The 24,352-nt window shown below is 48.1% G+C and overlaps 1 protein-coding gene across 1 annotated transcript; it reads right to left on the bottom strand.

The window, feature by feature from the left end:
* Positions 1 to 329: 329 nt before the first annotated feature.
* LOC140719887 (C-type lectin domain family 4 member A-like) lies at positions 330 to 22,017 on the bottom strand. Its single transcript, XM_073034812.1, has 8 exons — positions 21,860 to 22,017; positions 15,660 to 15,766; positions 14,839 to 14,907; positions 7,263 to 7,379; positions 6,256 to 6,387; positions 1,447 to 1,589; positions 878 to 939; positions 330 to 360 (listed from the first exon to the last, which is right to left on the bottom strand). The coding sequence occupies exons 2-8, from the start codon at positions 15,718 to 15,720 to the stop codon at positions 330 to 332; spliced, it is 615 nt and encodes a 204-aa protein (XP_072890913.1). The 5' UTR covers positions 15,721 to 15,766; positions 21,860 to 22,017.
* Between the last annotated feature and the right edge of the window lie 2,335 nt (positions 22,018 to 24,352).

Below are 24,352 nucleotides of genomic sequence, written 5' to 3'. Positions count from 1 at the left end.
GAGGGGAGAAGAGCGGTCTAGGTGGGGAGAGGGAGAGTAGGGGGGAGAATGGAGATGCGAGTGGAGGAGGAGACTGGGTTAGAAAGGTGGGGAAGATAGGGTGGGAGGGGATGAAAGGATGGGGGAGTGAGGGTGTAGATTGAATGGGGAGAAGTGGGGTGAAGTCACTTGTTTGAAGTCGGCCGGAAAGGCAGTTGACAGAGACCTCGGACCTCTTCAGGAATATCCGGGTATAAATATGCCGTCTTCTCGCAGATGAATCTGAATTTACTTTTGCAACTGTAACGGTAACTCGATCCGCACTTACTGCAGGTGGGCGTTTCATAGTTTTACTCGTACACAAGATCAGATGCCACATTCCTGTTAAAGAGGGTTAGACAATTTCAACAGAGACAAAACAGATCCAGCAGACAAACGGAGACCTTCGCCAAACTCATCCCACTAATCTGAGCACTCGCCACAGCCCCTTGTCAGCCTCTTAACTTATCCTATGATACCGTGCTCTCCCCTCAGCGCCGGGTCCATCGCCGTACGAATCCCATTACACCGCTCTCCCCTACAATCCCGAATCAGCTCCCAAATTAATCCCGCTGCACCACTTTCTCCCGCCAACCCTGTGTCAGTGAACAAACTAATCCCATTGTCTCACTCTCCCCACAACCCTGTCTTTCTCCAAACTGATCTCACTGACTCACTCTCTCCGCACAGATCTGTGTCAGAAATCAAACAAATCCCACTGCCCGATTTTTTCCCCACGACCCCATTTCAGTCTTCAAACTAATCCCACTGTCCCACTCTCTCCACAACACTGTCTTTCTCCAAACTGATCCCACTGACCCACTCGCACACCACAGAGCTGCAACAGTCCAAACCTCACCTGTCCGTGCATTTTCCAATCCAGTATGTTACGTATCGTTGGACAGCGCTGGAAACAAACTTCTGTGAAATTAAATCCCTTCAGTTAATGTTTAGAACCAGACTCTAACAATGCATATCCATGTGAAGGGACGGTACAGAGAGGGAATCACACAGTGTCTGAGCTTGGGACGATGGTGCGAGTTTCACTGTTTGTCTGACTCCGGAAGTGTGTGGTGGGACGGTGTGGAGGGAGATTCACTCTGTGTCTGACCCCGGGAGTGTGTGATGGGACGGTGTGGAGGGAGATTCACTCTGTGTCTGACCACGGGAGAGTGTAGATGGGACGGTGTGGAGGAAGACTCCCTCTGTGTCTGACCCCGGGAGTGTGTGAAGGGACAGTGTGGAGGGAGATTCCCTCTGTGTCTGACTCAGGGAGTGTGTGCTGGGACGGTGTGGAAGGAGCTTCATTCTGTGTCTCACACCTGGAGTGTTTGGTGGGAATGTGTGTAGGGAAATTCACTCTGTCTCACATCTGGAGTGTGTGGTGGTATTCAGATTATTGATATCTCTTCTCGCGGTAAGACATACCTTTTCCTTATTTGAATTCATTTCGAGGAGCCTTGAATCAAGTTCCGAACAATTTTGCCTCGCTCCATCATAAGATGTTCCAAACGTCGATATGAAATAACAACGGTCTTCATTTTTGATCCATTCCTGGGGACACGTTGTCTCTGCAACTCAGGAACAACAAACCGTGAATCTCCCTCCATAAATCCCGTTGCATCAGCTGGGGTCAGAAAAAGTTAAACTCTCTCCACACCGTCCAATCACACACACCCGGGGGCAGACAGAGAGTGAAGCTGCCTCCACAGCGTCCCCTCATACACTCCTGGAGTCAGACACAAAATAAATTTCCCTTCACACCGTCCTTTCAAACATTCCCGGGGTCGATGTGAAACTCCATCCACACAGTCCTATCACACCCTTCTGGGATAGAACGCAGAACGAAACTCACTCCGCACAGTCGCGTCACTCATTCTAGTTGTCCCTCGGCATCATCACTTCCCACAGTCAGAGTCAGACGCAAAGTGTAGCAATTCGGTATCCGACCTGCCGCATCACGCACTCTCGAGATCCACATTCTCCATTCACACTTTCCAGGGTCAGACACAGGATGAAGCTACCTTGAATTGTCCAACTTCCGGTAATTACCTCCCCCTCCCTTCACTTATCCCATGTTCACTATGCCTCCTCCATCAGGTTCCTATCAGCTCACTCCTGCCTCCGCCTGGCGGTGGCAGATCAGTCTGTGTCTGCCCACGGGAGTCTGTGATGGGACGGTGCGGAGGGAGATTCACTGTGTCTATACCCGGGAGTGTGCGATGGGAAGTTGTGGAAGGAGCTTCACTCAGTGTCTGACCCCGGAAGTGTGTGATGGGACGGTGTGGAGGGAGATTATCTCTGTGTCTGACCCGGGGAGTGTGTGATGGGACGGTGTGGAGGGAGATTCACTCTGTGTCTGACCACAGGTGTGCATGATAGGACGGTGTGGAGGGAGATTCAGTGTGTGTCTATCCCCGGGAGTGTGTGATGGGAATGTGTAGAAGGAGCTTCACTCAGTGTCTGACCCCGGAAGTGTGTGATGGGACGGTGTGAAGGGAGATTCAGTCTGTCTCTGACCACGGGAGTGTGTGGTGGGACGGTGTGGAGGGAGATTCACTCTGTGTCTGACCCCGGGAGTGTGTGATGGGACGGTGTGGAGGGAGATTCACTCTGTGTCTGACCCCGGGAGTGTGTGATGGGACGGTGTGGAGGGAAATTCACTCTGTGTCTGACCCCGCGAGTGTGTGATGGGACAGTGTGGAGGGGGTTTCACTCTGTGTCTGACCCCGGGAGTGTGCGATGGGACGGTGTTGAGGGAGATTCTCTCTGTGTCTGACCCCGGGAGTGTGTGATGGGACAATGTGGAGGGAATTGCACTCTATGTCTGACCGCGGGACTGTGATGCGACGATGTGGAGGGAGATTCACTCTATGCCTGAACGCGGGACTGTGATACGACGGTGTGGAGGGAGATTCACTCAGTGTCTGACCCCAGGAGTGTGTGATGGGACGGTGTGGAGGGAGATTCACTCTGTGTCTGATCCCGGGAGTGTGTGATGGGGCGGTGTGGAGAGAGATTCACTCTGTGTCTGACCCGGGGAGTGTGAGATGGGACGGTGTGGAGGGAGATTCAGTCGGTGTCTGACACCGGGAGTGTGTGATGGGACGGTGTGGAGGGAGCTCCACTCTCTGACTGACCACGGGAATGTTCCGCATCCTTCTGCTATCCATCGAGCGATGCCCTTACATTCCTTCTTCACCTTCCCCTGCATTCCGCCCACACACATTGATCTTTCCCCTTACCTTGCACCTACGAGACTTCTTCCCATCCCGGGGTCAGACACAGAGTGAATCTCCCTCCACACCGTCCCATCCCACACTTCCGGTGTCAGACACAGAGTGAATCTCCCTCCACACCGTCCCATCACACACTCCTGGGGTCAGACACAGAGTGAATCTCCCTCCACACCGTCCCAACACACACCCCCGGGGTCAGACACAGAGTGAATCCATCTCCTCAACGTCCCTTCACAATTTCCTGGATACATTGATATTGTGAAACTTCCTCCACGCATTCCAATCACACACTCACCGGGCCAAACACTGAGTGAATCACCTTCCATACCATCTCTTCACACACTCCCGATGTCAAGCACAGAGTGACGCATACTCTCTCCATGCCTGCCCTGTGATTAGGAGCGGGTGAAAGAGGGGATTGATGCCTCACCTCTTCTGCTGGTCAAAAATTTACAGAACTGGTGACGGAGATCGCTGTGTATTTGTTTAAAAACGGATAGATTAGACTTGAGCGCAGAAAGCCTGGATTGAAGGGTTGAGTTTAACTCATGGTAGTTTCGGTTGCAGGTTTCCTTAGACTGACGAATCTGTGATACTGAGAGAGATGGTGAAGGATGTTTAGCCTTTATAGTGACCCATGAGACAGCGTCACGCTACCGAACGGGTCACAGAGAGTGTTGTGTCAGTGTCACGGTGAATGGTGTCACAGTGAAGGATGTGCCGGTGTGACCTGTAGAAAAAGGGCGGATTGCACTTGAATCCTCGGGGGTCCAATATCCTATCCTGGCGGGGAGATTTGCTAAGGCTACTGGAGAGACTTTAAACTAGAATGGTTGGGGCTGGGAATCACATTGAAGAGACCAGGAGAGAGGAGATTAGTTCAGGATTAGAGAAAGGTTGTAGACAGTGTGTGAGGGTGGATAGGCAGGTGATAGGGAAGGGGAGCGCTCAGACCGAAGATGTAGGGGAGAAGTAAGAAACAAAAGATACTAAAGTTGTTTGCACCGTTAGGGATAAACAGAGTGGAATAGTGGCGAATTTCTTAAATGTATTTATTTCAATTCTGGGAGCACTGTAAGAAAGGTGGATGGGCCTAGAGCATGGAATGATACCTGGAAATATGATGTTGTAGCAATTAGTTAAACATGGTTGCAGGAGGAGTGTGATTGGCGACTAAATATTCCTGGAATTCGTATTTTCAGATGTGATAGAATCGGAGGGGCAAGAGAGGGAGGTGTAGTATTGCTTGTTCGAGAAAATATTACAATGATGCTCTGGCAGGATAGATTAGACGGCTCGTCCAGGGAGAGTATTTGGGTCGAATTGAGGAATGAGAAAGTTGTAGTAAAACTTATAGGGGTGTATTATAGACCACCTAACGGGGAGCGAGAATTGGAGCAGCACATTTGTAGGGAGATAGCAGATATTTGTAGTAAGCATCGGGAAGCCCATTCTGTAAAAGAGCTGGGTGGATTGGAGTCTGTAAAGTGTGAGCAGGATAGTTTGTTTGTTTGCTTGTTTGTTTTTGTTTGCAACAACACATAGAGGTACCAACAAGAGAATGGGCAGTGAATGCAAAAGCTCAGTCGTTTGCCAGATGATCGGGGGGATGTTCGGCTACGGGACACTTTAATATGCCCGGTTGATGGTGTGGCTGGTAATTGCAACCGCTACACCCTCACACAACACGGTGCTCAACACAGAGTGGAGCACTTCCACACAATCCCATCACACACGCCAAGGATCAGATACAGAGTGTTACTCCCTCCGGAGCATTCCTTCACACGCACACTGTGTCCGTCACAGAGTGAGGCATCTTCCACAACATCCTTTCACAGAATATGGACGTCAGGCGAAGAGTAACGCTCCTCTCCATACACTCCCATCTCAATCCCAGGGGTTGAACACAGTGCGAGCATCGCATGGCACTCTCCCATCAGACACTCCCGGTATAAGACACGGAGTGAAACTTCCTCCAGACTCTCCCAAGACACATTCCTGGGGTCAGACACAGAGTGATGTTCGCTGCATAGCATCCCATCGCAAAAAAACTGCATCAGACGCAAAGTAAAGCTTGCTCTATACCGTCCGATCATTCACTCCCAGGGTTAGACACAGAGTGAAGCTCCCTCCACAACGTCCCAACACACATTCCTGGGGTCAGACACAACCTGAGGCTCCCTCTAAACTGCCCATTACCCGTTTCCGGGGTCAGATAAAAACATCCTCCACACCCTCCCATAGATTGAATATGCGTTTTCACTGTCCCAGCACACTCTACTGGTGCCAGACTCAAGTTGCAGGGTTTAGCTCCGTCAACACCGTCCCGTCATAAACTACAGGTGTCAATTACACATTTCCTTCCCACCATCCTATCACAGACTGCCTGAGGGACACATAAAAACAGAATTTCAATCCACACCGTCCAGTGACGCACTTCTGGGGTGAGACACAGGAACTTCCAATAATCCAATCCTTTGCCAGACACTGTGGGGAATCTCCTTCAGCGGTGTCCCATCACGGAATCCAGGAGACAAACACAAAGAGAAACTCCCTTACACTGTTACAACATACCCAACAGAGGTCAGACACAGCGTGAAACTCTCTCTCCCTAAGGCCCCATCATACATGTGTGGGTTCAGACGGCACGCTGTTCATTGTCACACCACACGTTCTTGCGGACAGACACAAAGTGAAATTCCCTCCACACCGTCTCATCACACAACCGGAAGAGACACGGGATGAAACCCCCTCAGCACCGTCCTCTCCCGGGATCAGACACAGAGACAATGTCCCTCCACCCGCCTGTGATCAGAGAGGAAATGAAACACTGTCTGCACCATCCCGTCGCATCACACACTCACAGGTCAAACACAAAGTGAATCACCCTCCATAACATCTCTTCACACACTCCCGATGTCAAGCACAGAGTGACGCTTCCTCTCTCCATGCCTGCCCTGTGATGAGGAGCGGGTGAAAGAGGCGGATGATGCCTCACCTCTTCTGCTGGTCAAAAATGCACAGATTTGAGCCTTGGTTTCGTTGATAGATCTGTACTTCGTTTCCATCTCAGTGAACTGGTGACGGAGATCGCTGTGCATTCGTTTAAGAGACTGACGAATCTGCGACACTGAGAGAGATGGTGAAGGATGTTTAGCGTTTACAGTGACACGTGAATCAGCGTCACGCTACCGAACGGGTCACGGAGAGTGTTGTGTCAGTGTCACGGTGAATGGTGTCACAGTGAAGGATGTGCTGGGGGCACAGTGAGAGGTGTCAGCGCCAGCTTGAGTGACGTGTCTGTGTCACGCTGAGGGTTTATCAATGTCCTGGTGATGTTTTTGTTGTTACCATGGGGTTCTGCGTCTGTTTCATGCGGAGTATGTCAGAGTTCCTGTGAGGAACGTGTCGTTGCCACTGTGTTAGGAGTTCCTGTGCCCCGGAGGGAGGTATATCGGGAAACAATGAAGTGCATCTCGATGTCATGGCGACAGAAATGTCAGTGTGAGGGGCCTTGTGGTGTGACGGTGTTGGGGTATCGGAGAAATGGTCTGTGTCACGGTGAGAGGCATGTCATCGCTACGGTAGGTGTGACAGTGTCACGCTGAGGTGTGCGCCGATGTCACGGAGTGCACTATGTGGGTTTCGCTGTGAATTTCAGTGTCGCTATTGCGGTAAGGGTTTGCTTGTGTCAGGGTGAGGTGTGGGTAATTACCTCTGTGAGTGGTGCATCGGTGTTATGTTATACCGTCTCAGTAAGTGGTGTGACAGTGACGTGTGAGTCTTTGTCACGGTGCGGAGCCGGATGGGTCATGTTGAGGAGCGTGTACGTGTCACAGTGAGTGGTGTCTCCGAGTCACGGTGAGGTACGTGTCAGTGTGATGTTGAGGTACGTGTTGTGACACGTTGAGCAGCGAGTCCATGTTACTGTGAGGTTTTACACTCACGTTTCATTCCACACTGTTAGTTTACAGTCTGACTCCAACCAGAGTCCGTTCGACTCACCATGGATCGACAGCCCGACCACTATCGTGAAGAGGATGGACGTAATTAGGCAGAATATGCAGATTCTACGGTCCGGTCTATTTCTGAAGTTCTCGTTCGGCTCCTGTTTATGCGGACCTGTGGAGAGACCATTCAGATGAACAGAAGTAGAAGTAAGGTTATGGTGAGGGGGAGCAATGGGCGGGAAAATGTGAGAGAATGGGGGAAAGAAAACGAAAAGAGAAGGGAGAGAGCGAATGGCGGCGTGAGAAGCGGGAGCCATTTTGATTTTTTTTTCTCATTGGGGTAAGAGATGCGGGACTGCGCAGGCGTGTGACGTCGGGCAGTGAAGAGCGGAAGATTTAAAAGGAACACAGACTTGTACAGCAGGCACAAGAGTGAGCCGGGAGCAATGTGAAGGTTTAAGAGCTTGGGCTCGATTTAAGTTAAAGGACAGGACCTCCAGGAGAGCAATCTCAAGATTGCTACTAGTTCCACGTACAGGTGGGTTTAGAAATCGTAAGATAGTGCTGATCAACACGTGGCTGCAAACATGGTGCAGGAGGGAGGGCTTCAGATTTATAGATAATTTGGCATTGTTCCAGGGAATGTGGGACCTGTTCCGGCGGGACGGTTTACATCTGAAATGGAGGGGAACAAGTATTGTTGCAGGTAAGTTTGCTAGAGAGGCTCCGGTTGATTTAAACTAGCTATGAGGGGGGAGGGGAACCAGAGTGTAGGAACAGATGTATGGGAGAAGGAAGAAAAAGAAGACAGTAAAGTTCTTTGTACTGTTGGAGATAAGCAGAGAGGACGAGGTTGGAAATTTCTTAAATGCATTTATTTTAATGCTGGGAGCATTGTAAGAAATGTGGATGAGCTTAGAGCATGGATTGATACATGGAAATACGATGTTGTAGCTATTAGTGAAACATGATTGCAGGAGCGGGGTGATTGGCAACTAAATATTCCTGGATTTCGTTGCTTCAGGTGTGATAGAATCAGAGGGAAAAGAGGGGGAGGTGTTGCGTTGCTTGTCATAGAAAATATTACAACGTTGCTCTGGCAGGATAGATTAGAGGGCTCGTCGTGCTTTTGGATGGAATTAAGGAATGGGAATGGGAAAGGTGTAGTACATTTATAGGGGTGTATTATAGACAACCTAACGGGGACCGAGAATAGGAGGAACAAATGTGCAAGGAGATAGTAGATATTTGTAGTAAACACAAGGCTGTGATTGTGGGAGATTTGAATTTTCCACACATATACTATGAAGCCAATACAGTCAAAGGGATGGATAGTTTGGAGTCTGTATAATGTGTGCAGGATAGTTTTTTGCAGCAAAACTTGGGGAACAAACGAGAGAAGGGGCCGTGTTGGATCTTCTGTTAGGGAATGAAATAGGTCAGGTGACGGAGGTATGTGTTGGGGAGCACTTCGGATCCAGTGATCGCAATGCCATTACATTCAATGTAATTATGGAGCAGGATATGACTGGCCCCAGGGTTGAGATTTTTGATTGGAGAAAGGCTAAATTTGAGGAGATGCGAAAGGATTTAGAAGGAGTGGATTGGGACAATTTGTTTTATGGGAAGAATGTAATAGAGAAATAGCGGTCATTTAAATGTGATATTTCGAGGGTACAGAATCTTTATGTTCCTGTTCGGTTGAAAGGAAAGGTTAAAAGTTTGAGAGGGCTATGGCTTCCATGGGATATTGAAAACTTGGCTGGGATAAAGGAGAGATATCTACAATAAATATAGGTAGCATTGTGTAAACGTGGTGCTCGAGGAATATAAAGTATGTAAATAAATCTAAATAAATAAATTAGAAAAGCGAAAAGAAGCTAAGAGGTTGCTTTGGCAAGTAAGGTGAAAGTAAATCCAAAGGATTTCTACAGTTATATGAAAAGCAAAAGGACAGTGACGGATAAAATTCGTCCCTTAGAAAATCATGTGTGGAGCCAAAAGAGAGGGGAGAAGTTTTGAACAATGTATTTTCTTCGGTATTCACTAAAGAGAAGGATATTTATTTGTGTAAGGTAAGGGAAACTAGTAGGGTAGTTATTGAAACTAAGATTATAATTATACTGGCACTTTAAAAAAATATAAAAGTCGATAAGTCTCCTGGTCCAGTTGGGATTTCCCTAGGATCTTGAGTGAAGTTGGTGCAGAAATATCAGAGGCTCTGACAGAAATTTATCAAATTACATTAGAAACGGGGATTGTTCCGGAGGAATGGCGTATTGCTCATGTGGTTCCATTGTTTAAAAAGGGTTCTAAGATTAAACCTAGCAATTATCAGCCTGTATGTTTGACGTCAGTGTGTATAAATTAATGGATAGTATTCTTAGAGATTGTATATATAAATATCTGGATAGACAGGTTCTGATTAAGAACAGTCAAAATAGATTTATGCGTGGAAGGATTGACAAATCTTATTGATTTTTTTGTAGGGATTACAAGGAAAGTTGACGAGGGTAAAGCAGTGGATGTTGTCTATATGGATTTCAGTAAGGTCTTTGACAAAGTTCCACACGTAAGGTTAGTTAGGAAGGATCAGTCGGTATTAATATTGAAGAAGTAAAATGGATTCACATGGCTAGATGGGAGATGCCAGAGAGTAGTGGTGGATAACTGTTTGTCAGGTTGGAGGCCGGTGAGTAGTGGTGTGCCTCAGGGATCTGTATTGGGTCCATTTTTTTGTCATATACATTAATGATCTGGATGATGGGGTGTTATGTTGGATTATTAAGTATGCAAATGATACTAAGATACGTGGCGTTCTGTGGAATAAAGTAGGTTTTCAAAGCTTGCAGAGAGATTCAGGCCAGTTAGAAGAATGGGTTGAAAGATGGCACATGGAGTTCAATGCTGTTAAGTGTGAGATGCTACATTTTGGTAGGACAAATCAAAATAGGACATACATGGTAATGTTAGAGCACTGAGGAACGAAGTAGAACAGAATGATCTAGGAATAATTGTGCATTGTTCCCTGAAGGTGTAATCCCATGTGTATAGGGTGGTGAAGAAAGCTTTTGGAAAACAGGCCTTTACAAATTAGAGCATTGAGTATAGGAGTTGGAATGTAATGCTAAAATTTTACAAGGAATTGATAAGGCCAAATTTGGACTATTGTGTTCAGTTCTGGTTACCGAATTATAGGAAAAATGTCAACAAGATAGAGGGAGTATGGAGGACATTGACCAGAATTTTTCCTGGGTTTCAACAGCCGAGATATAGAGACAGGTTGAACAGGTTCGGTCTTTATTCTTTGGAGCAGAGAAGATTGAGGGGGGACTTGATAGAGGTATTTAAAATTATGAGGGGGATACATAGAGTTGACGTGGATAGCCGTTTTTCATTGAGAGTAAAGGAGGTTCAAACAAGAGGACATGAGTTGAGAGTTAAGGTGCGAATGTTTATGGGTAACGCGAGGGTGGACCTCTTGCACGGAGAGTGGTAGCTGTGTGTGGAACGAGATTCCAGTAGAAGTGGTGGAGGCAGGTTTGTAATTGTCATTTAAATAAAAAAAAAATGGATAGGTATGCGGACGGGAAAGGAGTAGGCGGTTATGGACTGAGATCAGTGCGAACTGTCGTATTTCAGAAAGACAAGCTAGGGTGGGGCATTCACAATGAAGAGGAGGAACACTGGGAAATATTATAGAATAGATGGACCCACGGCTACGGATTTCCGGTTCCCAGAAATTGTGGTCAAGGTTGGATATGGCGGTGAAGATTTCATCTTCATCAATCAAGGCTCTGAATACAGGAGTCGAGAGGTGACTTTGCAGTTGTACAAGATGTAGGGAAGTCGACCCTTGAATAACAGTGTTTGTCCACCTGAGCTCGGAGAAATGCCATTGAGCAGCAAAGATTGCAGAGGGAGCATTACGAAAATATTGCCGAGACTCGAGGGACCAAGTTATAGAGATAATTCGGACAGGTTAGGATTTTTTTCCTTGGAGTTCATGGGTGACGTACAGAGGTTTATAAAACCAAATGGGGCACAAACAAGGTGAATGCGCAGAGTCATTTTCTATAGACTTGGAGAATCGAGGATTAGAGCGCACAGTTTGTCTATAACAATGGATTCCAACAACTTTCCAACCTCTGCGTTCAGGCTAACAGTTCTATAGTTTCCTTTCTGCTGCGTACACCCTACCTAAATAGCGGAGTAACATTTGCAATTTTCCAGTCATCCGGTACAATGCCAGAATCTATCGATTCCTGGAAGATTATTGCCTCCGCAATCACTCCAGCTACTTTCTTCTGAATCCGAGGGTGCATTCCGTCGGGTCCGGCAGATTTATCCACCCTCAGACCATTAAACTTCCTGAACATCTTCTCAATCGTAACTTTCACTGCAGAGACTTCATTTCCCTGACACTCTTGAATGTCTGGTATACTGCAGAGCTTCCACTGTGAAGTCCAATGCAAAGGATACATTCAGTTCCTGTGTCTTCTCTGGGTCTCTCATTACAATATCCCCAGCGACGTTTTCTATTTGTCAAATATCTACCCTTGACTCTCTTTTACCCTTCATATACATAAAAAAATCACTTACTAGACGATAGACAATAGGTGCAGGAGAAGGCCATTCTGCCCTTCGAGCTAGCAGCGCCCGTTTACTGCGATCATGGCTGATCATCCACAATCAGTATCCCGTTCTTGCCTTTTCCCCATATCCCTTGACTCCGCTATCTTTAAGAGCTCTATCTAACTGTTTCTTGAAAGCATCCCGAGAACTGATCTGCACTGCCCCCTGAGGCAGAGCATTCCACAGATCCACAATACGCTGGGTGAAAAAAAAATCCTCTAAATGGCCTACCCCTTATTCTTCAACGGTGGCTTCTAGTTCTCTACTCCCCCAACTTCGGGAACATGTTTACTGCCTTTAGCGTGTACAATCCCTTCACACCATTATATGGTTCAATCAGATCCCTTCTCATCTTTCCAAATCCTGGTGTATACAAGTCCAGTCGCTCCAATCTTTCAATGTATGACAGTGTCGCCAACCCGGGAATTAACCTCGTGAACCTACACTGCACGACCTCAATAGGAAGAATGACCAACCTCAAAATTGGAGACCAAAACTGCACACAGTACTCCGAGTGGTGTCACCTGGGCCCTGTTAAACGGCAGAACGACCTCTTTGCTCATATACTCAACTCTGCTTGTTATGAAGGACAACATGCCATTAGCTTTCTACAACATGCCATTATTTTAGTATCTTCTTTGATATTCGCTGCCAGCTTCCTTTCATAATTCATCTTTTCCTTCCTAGTGACCTTCTTAGTTTCCTCCTGCAAGTTTCTAAAAGCATCCCAATCCTCATATAATACGCGTGATGCAGGGTAATACAGGCAGAAATGCTCTGTACCTGCTTAAGTCCCTGTCAGTAAGCATGGGCACGAACAATGACACTGGACCCCGGCATCACTCTGATAATCAACACTGTTTGGTTCTTGTCGTTAATAGTGCGCCAGCTCTTACCATTTGACTTACCGAAGTTCAACTTCTGAGTTTGTCCGGGTTAAGCTCATCCTGCCATTTCTCCAACCCATATCAGAAACTGATCCACATCCTACTGAAATCTTTGCAGATCTTCTACACAGTCCACAACACCATTTAACTTCATGTATCATGTGTAGAACTACGAAGCCCCCATCTACGTTTTCAACCATATCACTTATTTTCATCAGAAACAGGACAAGTCCCAGTAACTTCCAGAGATACAGATCAATTCGCTGGAATATAAGGCGGTGCATCAGTCACAGAATGCAGAATAAAGTGTCACAGTTACAGAGAAAGTGCATGCAGGCAGACAGTAAGGTGGAAGAGCCACGAGGTGTCGATTGTGAGGATCAGCGTCCCTAATATCCTAATATGGGACTGTTCGATAGTCTGATAACAGTTGGATAGAAACCCTCCTTGTGCCTAGTTACAGCTATAGAAGACCGTGGTCAGATCCCACTTGGAACACTGTGTTCAGTTGTGCTCACCTCACTACGGGAAGGAGACATGCTTTCGTATCTTCTTTCCCATGGGGTGGGTGCAGAAGACAGCGTGACCGGGTAGTGGGGTTGGTTCATTGATGATGATGACAGCAGGAGGTGTGGACAGAGTTCCTGGAGGGGGAGGCAGGTTGCCGCGATGTGCTCAGCTGTGTCCACAGTTTTCTGCAGTTTCTATATGAGGATTGAGGAACCAGGACGGTTCATGAGAGCAGGGTGGTAGACCTGATGTGTAGGGAACTCAATAAGGCGTTTATTGTTTCCAGCTGTAAGCTAATCTGTAGAATGGTCGGGGGCCCAGGGAGAGTTTACTGACTGATTTCTGCAGATTGGTAGGCATAATGTAAGCTGAATTTGACAAGTCCCTTCACAAGGTCGCAGATAGTTGATCGCTCTGGAAGATGGAAGAGAGGGAGGTAGGGAGAGAAGGAACGGAGCAGTGACAGAGGGACGAGAAGGGAGGATAGAGATAGTGGAAAATAGAAGAGGCAGGGAGAGTCTAGATGGTGTGAGACCCGGGGTGAGTTGTCGGGCGGATTTTACCGGAGCTGATATATCAGGCACCGGTAGCGTATGTATCGTATTTAACACGGACATGAACAAGTGCTTAGATGGTTGTCTGCTCTGGATGATGACGTGGAACCCAGGAGATATTTCTGACTTATTTGATTGCGGAGGACCGATCAAATGGTGATGGTAGATTTAATGTACCCAGATTTTAACAATGTCCCAGATGGTATACCGCGCTGGAAGATGGGCGCTGTGCAGGCACGATTGACTGACTGATACACAATTGGGGCGGTGTGAGGAGGAAAGGTTTAAGGTTGCAGTTCCTTTCTCAGACTGGGAACCCGTCACTAGCAGAAGCAAATGCAGTTTAAGTCGGATAAGTGCGAGTTATCGTATTTCAGTCAGACAGCCCAGGGTCGGACATTCACAGCGTTCCGGAGAAACACTGAGGAGTGTTAGAGAACAGAAGGTCCCGCGGTACAGGAGCACGGTTCCCAGAATGTGAAGTCACAGGTAGATAGGACGGTGAAGAATGCGTCTGAACGCAGACCTTCATCAGACTGTCACTGAGTACAGGAGTCGGGCGAACATGATGCAGTTGTACATGACGTCGATACACGTGGAGTACGGTGTTCAGTGATGGTCGTCCTGCTCCCGGACAGATGCCATCGAACTGGAAATGAGTACACGGGGAGATTTACGACGACGTTGCCGGGACTCCAGGGACTGAGTTAGGGAAAGAGGATGAGTTGATTGCGACTTTATTCCTTGTAGCGCAGGGATGACCTTTCAGGGGTATATAAAGCCACGAGGAGCACAGACAGATTGAACGGGTGCAATTATTTCCCCTGGACTTGGACAATCGAGGACCAGAGCGCGCAGGTATAAGGAGAGAGGGGAAAAAAGTTTCAACTGGTGAGCCGATTGACAACCGTTTGTTACCCAGATGGTGGTCAGTCTGTGGAACGAGTTGCCAGGGAATTGGTGGAGAAGAATGCCTCACACAATAGGGCCTTTGGGAGTATGACATGTGAGCCCTCCATAATGACGTCGTTGTTGCATCACTGACCTGTTTGTATATTGATGAAGGGTTCGACTTTCCGAATGTTCAGCTTTGTGTTGGTGGAGGTCTGATGGTCTGCGAGAGAGAGATAGACAAGGAAGAGTGAGAGCGCAGCAGAGATTCGGGGACAGTGAGGTGCAGAGTAGAGTAACTGACCTGTTTCTGTATTGATGAGGCGTTCGCTTTCCGAATGTTCATCTCGGTATAGAAGGAGTAGAGAGAGGCTCGGAGATAGTTAGCGAGCGGGCTGAATGTGTAAGCGAGATGGAGGCAGGAAAGGAGGGAAAGAGGAAGGGAAAGAGAGAGAGTGGGAGAGAAGGAATAGAGGGAATAGCGTGAGAGACATGGCGGGGTAGAGTGGGCAGGGAGGAGTCTGTGGTTTAGTAGAGAGAGAGAGGAGGGGGTGTTAGAGGGGAGCGAGAGAAAGAGAACAACATGGGGAGAAGGGAGACAGAGAAAAGAGAGAAGTTGATGGTGGAAAAGGGTCAGAGTGAGGACAAGAGAGCGGAGAAGAGAGGGAAAGAAGAATGAGCGTGAGAGGGAAAGGGAGAGAAAAGGTGGGAAGAGATGTATTGTGCAGAGTGAGAGAAGGGAGAGGAGAGCGAAGGGGCGAGATGGGGTTAAATATATTTTACTGGGCTCCCGGCGCACCGTCCCATCACACACTCCTGGGGTCCGACACAGAGTGATACTCCCTCCACACCGTCCCATCACACACTCCCGGGGTCAGGCACAGAGTGAATCTCCCTTCCACACCGTCCCATCACACACTCCAGGGGTCAGACACAGAGTGAATCTCCCTCCCTCCGTCTCTCTGCCCCACTCACCTCGGGAAGGAGACCGTGTTTTTGTGAACTGCACATTCATGTAAGTCGCACTGTCGTCCATCCTGTCGAGGATTCTCTGCGTCTCTTAGCTCAGGAAGGAGAAGTAACTGTTGTCAAAGGAAACCCGTGTTTACAGGGAGTTTGTCCGGCAGCAACAAAAAACAGATGATGTGCAGATAAAGGGAGAGGCCGAGAGCAGGGGAGCAGTAGGCGCCGTGGAGAGGGATTGAGAGTGTGCGAGAGGGTGGCCCACGGAGATATGAGTGGCTATGGGAAGAGTAGTGAGAATGGGGAGAAAGAGGGGGGGGAGATGGGGGAGTAATCGAGTGTTGGCGGTACTGTGGAGTGAGTGGGTGGAGGGGGAGAGGAAAGTGAAGGGAGAGGCGGAAGTGAAGGGAAGATGAGGGATGAACGGAGGAAGAGGAAGTTGGGTAGAGAAATCGAGGGAGAGGAGTTGGGAAAGAGAGGGAAAAATGGGGACGTGTAAACGGGAGGAAGAGAGCGAGGGATGGAATGAGAGGAACGGAGAGGAGGATAGGAAGGAGAGAGTGTTTGGTAGAGAGTAGAAAGAGGAGTGCAGGAAAGGGAGGGATGAGGGAGAAGGATTGTAGACGATGAGGGAGGGAGTAGTCGAATGGGGAGAGAGACGATAGGAATGGACGGTGGGAGGTAGAGAATGAGGGCGGGTGGAAGGAAAGTCGATGTGATTTGTTTCACTCATACAGAGCCTCTATTCTTCAGGAGATTTACATCTCCCGGTTGTTTCATGGTTTGCGCAAAGGACACTCCCACTGCTCCTGCTCATCGTCGGTACTTCAGACGTCTGTCTGCGAGAAACCACAGCCGAAGGACAAACACCCATGCCCCACCGAGGTGATTGAGCTCCCCCTCCTTCCGAGTAACGTGAACAGCTCCCCTGGACACTCGTGTCCCCCACGGGGTGTCCTCGTCTTTCTCTTCCAGTGGGGCACTCTATCTTCCCTTCTTTATCACATGACAAACTCTCTCTCTCTCGCCCCTTTCCCTCCACCATTCCTCTCTTCCCTTCTCTCCCACATTCCTCCCCTCTCACCACTTCCCCATTATCTCAACTCACTCTCCCATTTGTCTGCCGCGCCCTCTTTCTCCTCTGCATGATAATGTGGCCGATTGGTCCCGCAAATTTGCTGATGATACAAAGTTTGGAGATGTAATTGACACTGAGGAAGGTTTTCAAAGCTTGCAGAGGGATTTGGACCATCTGGAAAAATGGGCTGAAAAATGGCAAATGGAGTTTAATGCGGACATGTGTGAGGTATTGCACTTCGGAAGGACAAACCAAGGTAGAACATGCAAGGCAAATGGTAGCACACTGAGGAGAGCAGTATAACAGAGGGAACTGGGAGCACAGATACATAATTCCCAAAAAGTGGCTTCACAAGTAGATAGGGTCGTAAAGAGAGCTTTTGGTACATTGGCCTTTATAAATCAAAGTATTGAGTATAAGAGTTGGAATGTTATGGTGAGGTTGTATAAAGCATTGGTGAGACCGCATTTGGAGTATTGTGTGCAGTTTTGGTCAGCGAATTACAGGAAGGGTATTAATAAGTTTGATAAAGTGCAGAGAAGATTTAAAAGGATGTTGCCAGACCTTGCGAAACAGAGTTACAGAGAAAGGTTGAACAGGTTTGGGCTTTATTCCCTGGAGCGAAGAAGAATGAACGGAGATTTGATAGAGGTATATACAATAATGTACAATAGGTGTTTCCACTGAGGCCCAGGGGAGAAAAAACGAACAGAGTACATGGGTTGAAGGGGGAAAAGTTTAAAGGGAATATTGGGGGGGGGGGGGGGCTTAGGGTGAATGGTGGGAGTATGGAATGAGCAGCCAGATGAAGTGGTAAATGCGGGCTCAGTTTTAACATTTAAGAAAAAAGACTGGGACTGGTACATGGATGAAGGATATGGTCCAGGTTTCGGTCAGTGGGACTCTGCAGAAAAATGGTTCGGCACAGCCAAGAAGGCCAAAAGGCCTGTTTCTGTGCTGTAATGTTTTATGGTTCTATGGCTCTAAATAAACAGACGGTTTGCCCTGGCTGATCGGCCAGTGAGTCAGTAGGCCAGTGAAGGAGTGGAGCTTTGGGGCTCTGATCCAGGACGTTTTCGCGGGAAGAGTTGAAGACGAGTTTGCTCCTAGTTAGGCTTTACAATGCTTTCTGAGACGGTGATGTGCCTCTCACATGAGATGTGTCATTATTGGACGGATTTCTCTCTCCCGCAGTCACATCTGCCAGAAGTGCTTGCGGCTGGCCGATTTGGAAGACAGTGTAAGGAATCTGGAGCAACAGCTGCATAACCTTCGACTCATGAGGGAGTATTAGGTAGTCATAGATGAGAGCTACAGGGAGGTAGGGACCGGAAACAGGTCGTTGGGTGACAGTCAGAGGAGAGAGAGCGACGGTGAGTAGACAGATTTTGTGGACGTTCGAAGGACACCCGCATGGTTTGTTGCCTCCCGGGTGCCAGGATCCGGGATGTCTCTGACCAGGTGCCAAGACATCCTGGTACAAGAGGGAAAGCAACCAGAAGTCGTGATACATGTTGGTACCAACGACATAGGCAGGAAGAGGGATCAGGTCCTGAAGTGTGAGTTTCGGGAACTAGGCAGAAGGCTGAAGAACAGGACCTCAAGGGTGGTGTTCTCAGGATTGCTGCCAGAGCTACGTGATAGTGATGGTCAAAATTGGAGGAGATGGCAGTTGAATGCATGGCTGAGGATTTGGTGCAGCGGGCAGGGTTTTAGATTTTTGGATCACTGTGATCTCCTCTGGGGAAGGTGGGAACTGTACAGATTGGATGGATTTCACCTGAACTCGAGGGGGAGCAATATCCTTGCAGGTAGGTTTGCTAGCATGGTCCGGGAGGGTTTAAACTAATTTGCAATGGGAATGGGACCCGGAGAGATAGAGCAGTGGACGAAGTTCATGGAGTAAAGCCAGATCTAACATATAGAGAGGCTTTGAGGAAAGAGAAGCAGAATAAAGGGTGTAAAGGTAGCAAGGTAGAAGGGCTAAAGTGCGTGTACTTCAATGCAGGATTCATCAGGAACAAAGAGGAACTGAGAGCTTGGATACATACATGGAATTATGATAAAGTGGCCATGACAGAGACTTGGCTGGCACCAGGGATTCTCAATATTCCTGGATTTCAGTGCTTAAAAGGTATGTGGGGGCAAGGGTAGGATGGTGGCATTACTGGTCATGGATACTATTACAACTGCAAAGTGGGTGGGGAGTGTCGTAGGATTCTCCTTTGAGTCAGTATGGGTGGAAGTCAAGAACAGGAAAGGCGTAGTTACTCTACTGGGGGTATTGGCCCCCTACTTGCAGTAGAGATACCGAGGAGCAGATTGGGAGGCAGATTTTGGAAAGGTGTAAAAATAACAGGGTTGTTATCACAGGTGACTTTAACTTCCCTGATATTGATTGGCACCTGATTAGTTCCAATGGATTAGGCGGGGCATAGTTTGTTACGTGTGTCCAGGACATATACCTGTCCTCGGCCCGAAACGTCGACAGTGCTTCTCCTTATAGATGCTGCCTGGCCTGCTGTGTTCCACCAGCATTGTGTGTGTGTTGTCGAATGTCCAGCATCTGCAGATTTCCTCGTGTTTCTTGTCACAGTACGTTGACAGGTCGAGTAGGGGGGAATGCCGTACTAGATCTAGTATTAGGTAACGAATCGGGTCAGGTCGCAGATCTCTTAGAGTGTGAGCTTCTGGGGGACAGTGACCACCGCTCCCTGGCATTTAGTATTATCATGCAAAAGGATTGAATCGGATAGGACAGGAAGTTTTTAATTAGGGAAGGGCAAATTATGAGGCTATAAGGCTAGAACTTTCGGGAGTGAATCGGAATGATGTTTTTGCAGGGAAATATACTATGCACATGTGGTCGATGTGAACAGAGCTCTTGCACGATATTAGGGATAAATTCGTCCCGGTGAGGAAGATAAAGAATGGCACGGTGAAGGAACAATGGGTGAGAAGTGAGGCGAAAAATCTAGTCAGGTGGAAGAAGACAACATACATGAGGTTTAGGAAGCAAGAAGCAAATGGGTCTACAGAGAAATATAGATTAGCAAGAAAGGAGCTTAAGAAAGGGCTGATAAGAGCAAGAAGGGGAATGAGATGGCCTTGGCGGGTAGGACAAATGAAAATCCCAGGGCATTCTTCAATTATATGAAGAACTGAAGGATGACAGGAGTGAGTGTACGTTCGATTAGAGATAAAGGTGGGAAGGTATGCCTGGACTCTGTAGAATTCAGCGAGGTCCTTCATGAATACTGTTCTACGGTATTCAGCAATCAGAGGGAAATTGATGACGCTGAGGACAATACGAGTGAGGTAGATGTTCCAGAACATGTTCATATTAAGGGAGAGGAGGTTCTGGAGTTGTTAAAATGCATTAGGACGGATAATTCCCCAGGGCCTGACGGAATATTTCCCAGGCTGCTCCACGAGGCGAAGAAAGAGATTGCTGAACCTCTGGCTAGGATCTTTATGTCCTTGTTGTCAACGGGAAAGGTACCGGAGGATTGGAGGGAGGCGAATGTTGTCCACTTGTTCAAAAAAGTTAGTAGGGATAGTCTTGATATTTATAGACCAGACGACACACACATAAAGCCGGTGGAACACAGCAGGTCAGGTAGTATCTAAAGGAGAAACATCGACAGTGCTTCTCCTTATAGATACTACCTGACCTGCTGTGTTCCACCAGCATTTTGTCTGTGTTGTTTGATTTTCCAGCATCTGCAAATTTCCTCGTGTTTGCTCTTTAAATTATGTCTGTCGTCTGTGGTGGGAATGTTGTTGGAAAAGATTCTTAGATATAGGATCTATGGTCATTTAGAGAATCATGGTCTGATCAGGGACAGTCAGCATGGCTTTGTGAAGGGCAGATCGTGTCTAACAAACCTGATAGAGTTCATTGAGAAGACGGCCAGGCATATGGATGAGGTTAGTGCAGTGGATATGATCTACATGGGTTAAGTAAGGCATTTGACAAGGTTCCACACAGTAGGCCTATTCAGAAAGTCAGAAGGCATGGGATCCAGGGAAGCTGACCAGCTAATTTCAGAATTGTAAGGGGTGCAGAAAGCAGAGAGTCGTGGTCGGGGGAGTACATTCGGAATGGAGGGTTGTGACTAGTGGTGTCCCACAAGGATCATATCTGGGACCTCTATTATTCGTGATTTTTACTAACGACCTGCATGTGGGGGTAGATGAGTGGGTTGGCAAGTCTGCAGACGACACAAAGATTGGTGGTGTCGTGGATAGTGTTGAGAATTGTCGAAGATTGCAGAGAGACATTGATAGGATGCAGAAGTGGGCTGAGAAGTGGGAGATGGAGTTCAACCCCGAGAAGAGTGGGGTGGTACACTTTAGAAGGACAAAATGAATCGCGAGATAACGATGCAGCTTCATAAAGCTCTGGCCAGAACACACTTGGAGTACTGTGTCCAGTTCTGGTCGCCTCATTATAGGAAGGATGTGGAGACATCGGAAAGGGTACAGAGGAGATTTACCAGGATGCTGCCTGGTTTAGAGAGAATGCATTATGATCAGAGATTAAGTTAGATAGGGTAATATGCTTTGGAGAGACGGAGGATTTGAGGAGGCATGATAGAGGTATACAATATATTAAGAGGAATAGATAGAGTGAACAGCCAGCGCCTCTCCCCTAGGGCATCACAGATCAATACAAGAGGACATGGCCCTAAGTTAAGGGGTGGAAAGTTCAAGGGGTCTGTTAGAAGAAGGTTTTTTACTCAGAGAGTTGTTGGTGGTTGGAATGCACTGCCTGATTCAGTGGTGGTGGCAGATCCACTAATGAGATTTAAGAGACAAAAATACAGAGGATACAAAAATATGGAGGAATTTAAGGTGGGGGTTATACGGGAGGCAGGGTTTAAGTGTCGGCAAACATTGTGGGCCGAAGGGTCTGTACTGTGCTGTACTATTCTATGCTCTGTTTTCTATGATATTCATACTGATGTCATTGGTACCTACACGGACCAGGCCTTCCGGCTGCTCACACTCCCTCTTATGAATCATAGGGGAGGAATAGTGTTCTGAGGGATGAGGAAGGAAGGGGAGATGACCTGAAAGCCACAGAGCGGGCGTTCTGATTGCAGCCTTTGGAGCAAAACGTGTGAGTTACCATTTTCCTGCTCCGTATCTCAGATTGGAGTCTGCTTCGACACCGAAATCCACTGACACATAACTAGAAGGCAGAGACAGAGCGAGGCATCCTCCATACTATCCCATCACACATTCCTGGAAACATGCATTGAGAAACGCTCCCTCCTCAACGATCCATCAAACAATCCCGGGATCTTACTAAGAGGCTGGCTCCATCCACAACGTCCTGTCACACAATCCAGGGGTCAGATAACAGTGAAGCTACTGAAATATTATCCCATCACACTCCCGGTGTCAGATAACAGTGAAGCTACTGAAATATTATCCCATCACACTCCCGGTGTGAAGTACCCCCCCGCATCGTCGCAGCACACCCTGCCGGAGTCAGAAAAAGTGCGCAACCCTCTCCCCCCTCCGTTCTCCCCACTCACCAATACCCAGCATTATGGCGTTCCCGTAGCCTTGAATTGTGTGTGTTTCTCTCGGAGATGGTATGTGTGTGTGCCTCTCCGAAATCTTATGTGTGTGTGTGTGTGTGTGTGTGTGTGTGTGTGTGTGTGTGTGTGTGTGTGTGTGTGTGTGTGTGTGTGTGTGTGTGTGTGTGTGTGTGTGTGTGTGTGTGTGTGTGTGTGTGTGTGAGACCAGATCGTTTGCTGCTAGAAGTGGAAGAAAGGGGAGGAGAGACGAGGCCACGCAAAGGGTGTTAAGAATGCAGAAACAGGTGCAAGTGGTGTGGAACCACACGACCGGCCTGTGCATACAGAGCTGTGCAGAGACTCAGATCCCGGTGATAGATGTCCAGTGGAAGGAAGGGTCGAGGTGCAATACGAGACATGCTCTCTCCCTCATACTCCCTGTAATACAGGCAATATCCTTGTAGATCTCCTCTGCAACCTTTCTGTGGCTTCCCCATTGTTCCTGCAGTGAGGTGACCAGAACTGAGCACAGTACTCCAAGTGGGGTCAGACCAGGGTCCGGTAGAGCCGCAGCATTTCCTCTCGGCTCCGAAACTCAATCCTCCGGTTCATGAAACCTGGTACTTAACCACAGTGTCAAAATGCGCAGCAGCATTGAGTGTCCTATGGACTCGGACCCCAAGATCCCTCTGATCCTCCACACTGTCAACACTTAACAATGATACTGTATTATGTCATTGTATTTGACTGATCAAATTAAACCACCTCACACTTATCTGGGTTGAACTCCATCCGTCAATTCCCATTAAGAGAGAAAGAGACGGGGAGAGAAATCTGAAGGGTAAAAATCGAGAGAGGAGAAAGAGCAAGTGGTGGGAGAGAGAGAGAGGTGGGAGCATAGAGAGTATGTGTGTGGGGCGAGAGAGAGAGAGAGAGAGAGAGAGAGAGAGAGAGAGAGAGAGAGAGAGAGAGAGAGAGAGAGAGAGAGAGTCACAAAGAGTCACATCACATATTCCCGGGTCAGACACAGAGTGGAGCACCATCAACACCGTCCAATCACAAACTCTCGGGGTCAGGCACAGGGTGAATCTCCCTCCACACCGTCCCATCACACACTCCCGTGGTCTGACACAGTGTGAAACTCCCTCCACACCGTCCCATCACACACTCCCGGGGTCAGACTCAGGGTGAATCTCCCTCCACACCGTCCCATCACACACTCCCGGGGTCAGACTCAGGGTGAATCTCCCTCCACACCGTCCCATCACACACTCAAGGGGTCAGACACAGAGTGATGTTCCCTCCACACCACCCCATCACACAGTTCCAGGGTCAGATAACCAGCGATGCTGTCTGAATATTATCCCATCGCAATCCATGGATCAAAGATGTGATGTACCTCACCTAACATAGCAGCACATTCTACAGGAGTCTGAAAAAGTGCGCATCCAGCTCCCACCCGCCCTCCGGTCTCCCCACTCACCAATACCCAGCCTTTCGGCGTTACCGTAGTCTCGAATTGTGTTTGTCTCTCCAAGATGGTGTGTGCCTTTGTGAGTCCAGATGGTGTGCTGTGGAAAGAGGAAGTGGGGGGAGGAGAGAAGGTGCGAGAGCAAGGGTGTTAATATTGCAGGTACTGAAGCAAGAGGTGTGGAACCACACGACCGGCCTCTGCATGCAGAGTTGAGAACAGGCTCAGATCATGTTCAAAGATATTCAGTGGAAAGGCGAAGTGTAATACTAGACGTCATATATCCCACAACCCGACAGAGAGAGTGAAGAGAGTAGGTGGGTGGGGGGGGGGGCGTAGGTGTCACAGTGCTTCACGTACGGGATATGACAGGGGGTAGAGAGGTGTGTGACATAGAGGCGTCCAGCAAAAGAGAAGACAGTCGGGGTACAAAGGGAGAGAGGGAGGGTATGCGGGAGACAGAGAGTTGGAAGTAGCGAAGGTATGTTTGAGTGTAGGCGTAGAGTGAAAGAGAGAGGGACAGAGAAAGAGAGAGAAAACAATAACCCCTGGACTGTCCGAACAAACACGACCGGGATCAGACACAGAGTGAATCTCCATCCACACCGTCCCATCACACACTCCC

This window comes from Hemitrygon akajei, unplaced genomic scaffold, assembly GCF_048418815.1.
Source record: "Hemitrygon akajei unplaced genomic scaffold, sHemAka1.3 Scf000033, whole genome shotgun sequence".
Classification (NCBI taxonomy): Eukaryota; Metazoa; Chordata; class Chondrichthyes; order Myliobatiformes; family Dasyatidae; genus Hemitrygon; species Hemitrygon akajei.
The sequence above is the reverse complement of the archived record's forward strand: the minus strand, read 5'-3'. Positions and strand labels throughout refer to the sequence as shown.